The 6,562-nt window shown below is 51.1% G+C and overlaps 1 protein-coding gene across 1 annotated transcript; it reads left to right on the plus strand.

The window, feature by feature from the left end:
• The first annotated feature begins 225 nt into the window (after positions 1-225).
• Positions 226-6,327, plus strand: LOC123452139 (VAN3-binding protein-like). Its single transcript, XM_045128732.1, has 7 exons — positions 226-667; positions 1,481-1,591; positions 4,531-4,921; positions 5,012-5,290; positions 5,384-5,433; positions 5,524-5,581; positions 5,681-6,327. Exons 1-7 carry the CDS (start codon positions 371-373, stop codon positions 5,887-5,889), a joined length of 1,395 nt encoding a protein of 464 aa, XP_044984667.1. The 5' UTR covers positions 226-370; the 3' UTR covers positions 5,890-6,327.
• The last annotated feature ends 235 nt before the right edge of the window (positions 6,328-6,562 follow it).

Here is a 6,562-nt window from a genome sequence, read left to right on the forward strand (position 1 = left end):
TCTTGAAACCCAATTTTGATTCTAAAAAAAAAGTGCACGAAAAAGCGCCACATTGCCACGTCGCTGTACACGGTTTTTTTTTTTCCTTTTACCCGCCCGCAAGGCCGCAACTGGCCCCGGCGTCTCGTGCACCGAAAGCGGAGAGCTTTGACACACAGACGCGCGGCTGGCAATGGCGGCACATCTATAAAACCAGCCAAGAAACCACAACCTCCACTTCCCCCGAGCACGACCCGCAGCACGGTCACGCGCCCGACTTCACTCGCTCGCTCGCGCACGCACGCACGGAGCACAGTCGCGCCCTCCCACTCCCACCCCACCGCTCCGCTCTTCTCCCTAGTGCCTGGCCCACGGCCGCCGCGCCGCCTGCATGGGCGACCGCCACCACCACCACCACCACCCGCGGGCCCGGCTCGCCGCAGGCGACCTCCGCCCGCCGGAGCCGCCGCTCGACCCGCTCGAGTTCCTCTCCCGCTCCTGGAGCGCCTCCGCCGTCGACGTGCCCCGCCCGCGCCCGCCGTCCCCGGCGCCCCTGCTCGCCGCGCCCATCGCCGAGGACCCCGCCTGCTGCGAGCTCGACGACGGCGCCGCCACGGCCGGCAGCTCCTTCTCCTTCGCCTCCGCCGCCACCTCGCAGTTCATCATGGAGCGGATCCTCGCGCAGTCGGTGAGCCCTCCTTCCGTTTCCCCCCCGTTCATCCGCTCCCCTCCTCCGTCTCCGGGGAAAAGAAAAGAGCTTTCTCCGATCAGCGCTGCCAAAACTCACCATCCGTTTGCACAAGATAAAAATCATACCACCGCCAGTCCTTTCAGTTGGTGACCAGCATCGCCATCCGGCCTCTCTCTTTTTGTTTCGTTTTGTTTACCGGCGATGCTAAAGCTTGTGCTTTAGTCGTTTTTTATTGGGGATTTTCCAGTTCTTTCGTCCAGCTGCATTCGGATGAGAATTACTACTACTCTAGTTGGTAGTAATCCAAGCCTCTCTGCAGGCTGGTTACTGCTCCGGAGTACGTTTCTGTGATAAGTTCGTGGTTTCCTTCTCTCCTGTGATTCCTGTCAGAGGATTCCAAGCGTACGCCCCAGTACGAAATCCAGCCTCTTTGATGGGAGTTAATGATCACCTTCTTGACCTCGCCGCTCCGATTCCTTGGCTGGTCGAGTTTCGACCTCTGTTTTTCTTCGTTTTCACTTTGACTCCATGCTTGGACAAGGAGAAACGGACAAAGGGGAGATTCTTCTCCTAAGGGCAATTAGAAGAAGTGTAATCCCAGCTTTTTTCTCTTTCTTTTTAATTAACAAACCCAGTTTAGTGGTCAGGGCAACGATTTATCATCAATTTCTCAGTTCTTCAGAAAATTGATTTTTTTTCCATCTCTTCTCTCGCAGTTAGCAGAAGCAAAAGTACATAATCTATGCTGTGTAGTGTATCGCTTTAAATTTGATCGGTGGAAGTGAAGCTTGATGCAAATTTGTTGTGCAGGAGGTGGCGCCCCTGACATCCGGACGGCTCTCCCACAGCAGCGGCCCGCTGAACGGCGGCGGCTCCCTCACCGACAGCCCGCCGGTCTCGCCGGAGATTGATGACTCGCAGGTTCACTTCTCGCCACCTTTGCTTTCCGCTCATGCTACCAGTTCCTAGGCGCCTGTTCTTGCGCTCGTGATTTACCAGTGCAGCAGTACCACTGCCAGTTCCAGTAGTACTTGTTTGCAATTTTTAATGCCGAGCAAGCGCCAACCTTCTTCAGTTCAGGCTTGTCTAGTCCCTTAATTGTGTTCCGTTTCCAGTAGTACTACTCCTACGTGCCATCCTTGGATGTTCTTGAGCGTTTTAATAAGATGATCCAGATACCGAGGCGCTAGTGGACGAACTCTTTGATGTGTGTGATGAAATGACTTTCAGCAAGAAACCAAAAGAGATTGTAGTGGCAGCCGTGCGCACGACTGATGGTCGTGTGCTCGTTTACTGGGAAATCAAATCATCTTTTCCGCGCTCTACATCTTCAGAAAAAAAAAACCCGGAAAGTAGATTAAATGATGGAGCTTTTGCTCAGTTTTTTTCTACTACTAGTTCCATTGTGCTTGCTAGGCCATTTCTCCAGGAAAAAAAAAGTCTGTTCACCAGACCTTTCCCTACATATTGTGGCTGAAGTATGGTTTGCATGTTGGCAAGACCGTTTTTCTTCAGTTCATCGTCTGCAATTAAACTTTTCCATGACAGGTTTATTTACTGAAGTCAGTATACTCACAAGAATTCTCATGCAAATATCAAAACATTTTGAAGTATACCATCACTCTAGAGGCCGCAGCTTTCATGTGGTAAAACAACCGAGGCTGCCTGGGACAAAGAGACCGGCGTTGCAGCCTTCCCTGTACGCAAAATTTTCTACGGAGAGAGAACGAAGAGGGAGAGAGAGAGAAAAACAAAGGAGGAACAGAGCCCGTTGCCTTTCTCTCATTCCGATAAATCACCTGGCCTGGCCGTAGTAACCCTCCTCTTTTTCCCCACATCTTTTGTTTTGCTGCCTAGTCCCTTTCGCTTTCTCCCCCTCTCTCTCTCTCTTCGCTAGCAAGAGCCTGCGATCTCGGCGCCCATTGTGCAATGTTTTGCCGCGGCCATGACGTCCTTTTCAGTTTTCACCCATCCATCGCACCCGCCGACAACTCCTGTTTTCCAGTTTGAAGCCTCCGCCCCTTCACATGCGGGATCTCCGTTTTGGATGCAGCTGCACCAGCACCAGCACCAGCAGCGGCACCGGGTAGTTCATGGTTTTTTACCTGTGTGTGTGACACCCTCCCTACTGGCTACTATACTGCCCATGAACAACTACCACATTTTACAGATTTACATGGGGTGTAGCATATCATGTCCGAGTAATATAGAAAACAAACTAGCACGCATGTCTACATGTTTTTGTAGGCATTCTTGGTTTGAGAAAAGCATCTTTTTTTGAAATGTAGGATCATGTTGCCCGTCTGTCAAAAAAAAGCGACCCCTTCCTTTTTTTTTTCCCCTACCATGCTCTTGTTTTTTCATGCCTTGTTTTCATCTTTCATGTACCTTGTTCTCTTTTCCGCTATAGTCGTAGCTGTTAAGCGTCACTTCTGTGGTGTGCTCACAACAGTTATAAATTTGCTTTGTTCCTCCCGTCTCCTCTGTGTTATTTTTTCGACGGGAAACGTTCTTGTACTGCAGGCAGTACCATCTAGTACATGTTTTACTCTGTAATACAGTAAGTTTGGGGGGCCAACTCGGTATGGTGCTAGAATAATGTGCTTGGAAATCTGAAGACATGGAGATATGTCACACTGGCAGTCCAGCCTATACACTGGTTTGTCTTCCTTCACGAATTATTGGTTTGTATAACCCCGAAAGCATCTTTCTTTAAAATATTCGTCGAACAATTTATGAACCCATGATAAAGCAAATATGAAATGCCTCCAAAGATTCAGCTGTTCTCCCCTATTTTTGGGTTCAAGGGAAAAAGAAGAAAAGGTCCAAGAATGCCCCACACTCACATGCCCCCAGCCCCAATAGAGACAATTCTTATGAGTGGTCAAGGTCAAAGATGTGATTAGTATAGGCAATCCGTACGCAGGGCCTTCCGGGCTGTGCTAACCACAGTTGCATAGCACCCCTCCCTAAACCTGAAACCTCTTCCTGTCGTGCTAAGCACTTTTTTGCTTGCAAGGAATGGATTTTGCTGTGTTGCTTCTTGCTTGGGTGTGTGCGTTAATGAAGCCCAGATTCCGGGTACCGTCTCAGTCTGGCCTCTGGGCTCTCTGGTCTGCTGCTGCTTGTGCAAGCAAACACTGTGCGAGCCCAGTCTGCCGATGTCACTCTCCATGCACCCCCGTTTCTCTCTCTCCCTCTGTAAAAGGTGCTCTAGCAGGCATGCAGTCCTCGCCTTTAAGCTCGGTCTGCTCTGCTCGCTTTCCTGCATCATGACGCTAGGCTCCTGCCTTTTTGGTCCCTAATCGAGTTTTATTCCTCCAGCTTTTCTAATCTGATTTGTTGTTAGTAATGATGCATTCTTTTATCTGTTCTAGGACCAATGCTGCATTCCATGCCGCTTCATCATTGTGTCCATTTATACTCTGACAGATTAGAGTACATTGTTTACCGGTGCATGCGCCGGTATTCGGCACGCTTTAGCTCAATCATCAGACTTACTTAGGCCGTACTATAGTCTGACGTTGTGCATACACGGTGGTTTGTGAGCCTTCAATAATTTGTTTGTGCTACTTACATATGAGAGAGTTAGGTAAGGACCCACCGGAAAATTTGGGTTCCATCTATCACTTTTTTTTTTTCATCTATCACTTCAAGGTCATGCATGCCCTAGTTGTAGCATTCGCTGCAACGAATTATTTTCACTTGAAGCAAAAAATTCATAGCAGTTCAGCCTGTCTGATGTTCAGTATTTGCCTTTAGGAATGCAAAATGATCACTGAACCGAAAGAAGAGAGAGTTATAAACATCCTTCAGAATGCTCTTTGCTAACTGAATATCTTGTTAAAACTATAATGCAGTACTGCAGGGCGGGCACGCCGAAGCCACAGGCCTACCGAGGCGGCAGCAAGACGGTTGGCCGGTGGCTCAAGGACAGGAAGGAGAAGAAGAAAGAGGAGACGCGAGCGCACAACGCGCAGGTCCATGCCGCTGTTTCGGTGGCGGCGGTGGCTGCTGCGATTGCGGCCGTCGCTGCTGCCACTGCTGCAGCCTCAGGCTCAGGCAAGGACGATCGTGCGGCCCGCACCGACATGGCCATGGCCTCCGCGGCGACGCTCGTGGCCGCACAGTGCGTCGAGGCTGCGGAGTCCTTGGGGGCTGAGCGAGAGCATTTGGAGGCGGTTGTTAGCTCGGCGGTGAATGTCAGGACGCCTGGCGACATCGTCACGGTCACGGCTGCTGCTGCTACTGGTTTGTGTTTTCCATTCCACCTGATGTGGTGATAACTATTTTCTCAAGCTTGAGTTGGATGATCATTGTAGTATGGTTTGTTGTTTGCAGCATTGAGAGGTGCAGCCACATTGAGGGCGAGGGCTTTGAAGGAGGTGTGGAACATAGCGGCGGTAATCCCGGTCGAGAAGGGGACAATGGGTGGAGGAGGAGGAGGGGGAGGTGGAGGGCACCATCACAAGCAGAATGTGCAAAAGCAGCATCGCAAGCTGGAGAGCAACGGCAGCAGCATCAGCGATCTTTCACTCGAGGAGGAGAACAACTTCCTGGGCGTGTGCAGCCAAGAATTCCTTGTTCGTGGCACCGAGCTCCTTAAACGCACGCGGAAAGGTGCTGTCTGGTGATACGTTTCTGATGCATTATGTGGTAAAAGTGCATTTTCATGTAACTGACGCTGCTGTTTCATGATCGTTTTATCTGCAGGTGCACTGCACTGGAAGGTGGTGTCAGTGTACATCAACCGAATGGGCCTGGTAAATGCCGATGTCCTCGAGTTGTATTGAACCTTTTTTGGGGGTAATTCGAGACTTTCTGCTTAGTTATCATGCTTGGCGTGCTTGCAGGTCTCTCTGAAAATGAAGAGCCGGCACGTTGCAGGGACAATCACCAAGAAGAAGAAAGGTGAGTGGCGGGCAATCATGGCGGCCACGGTAACATCGTCTCGTCATCCGCCATCCATGGCGCTGATAGAGGTCTGATCGATTGTCCATATGGCTGCAGGCGTGGTGATCGACGTGTGCAAGGACGTGGCGGCGTGGCCGGGGCGGCACCTGCTGGAGGACGGCGAGCAGCGGCGCTACTTCGGGCTGAGGACGGCGGACCACCGGGTGATCGAGTTCGAGTGCACCAGCCAGAGGGAGTACGAGCTGTGGACCAAGGGCGTGGCCCGTCTCCTCAGCATCGCCGGCGAGCGCAAGCGTCCCCTGTGACTGTGAGTGAGTGAGTGAGCTGCCGGCGCAGGGCTTATGGTCGTCCGGGCTCCGGAGCCGTCCCATCCTGTTTGTTTGCTAGGCTGTAGATGTGAGGCGAGGGGCAACAGGGCGGCATGGGCTGTGGGGGTGTAGGTGTACCTCTTGTCCCACAAGAGATGTGGATTGTTGTTATGCAGCTAGGGTAGGGCTCCTGCTGCTGTTAGGGCTGGAAGTGAACTGAAGGCTGTGTGTTTATGTGCATGTGCATAGTCAGCTCATGTGTGAAGAGTTCAAGAGTAGCTGGAGCGAAGTTCTCCCTTTGCTCTGTTTCCTTTGTGTCCTATAAGTTTTGTTTCTCTTCCCTTCTTGTTTCTCACCTGGGTGTGGAGGAGCAGTGGCAGGAGGAGATGATCGCTTTGTTCCATTTAGTATTTAGCAAAGCATCTGTTTATGTCATTCATGGTTGATTTCTTCTTGCCTGCTTGGTAAGACATGAAAGATAGCTGGGTTCTTCTGAACGACATGAATTGATCCTTGACAGCGCTCTTAGGTCTGGAAATGACTAAAGTGATTAGTGTATAATGGTGGTTCCGGCCGCGGTTTAGAATCTTTGACCAGGAGCAAAAGCTGTTTTTGTCCCTCGGAACATCATCTGCCTAGCTCTTAGGTGAGGGCCCCTGGTACTCTATCT

The sequence above is a fragment of the Hordeum vulgare genome, chromosome 5H (genome assembly GCF_904849725.1).
Source record: "Hordeum vulgare subsp. vulgare chromosome 5H, MorexV3_pseudomolecules_assembly, whole genome shotgun sequence".
NCBI classification, from domain to species: domain Eukaryota; kingdom Viridiplantae; phylum Streptophyta; class Magnoliopsida; order Poales; family Poaceae; genus Hordeum; species Hordeum vulgare.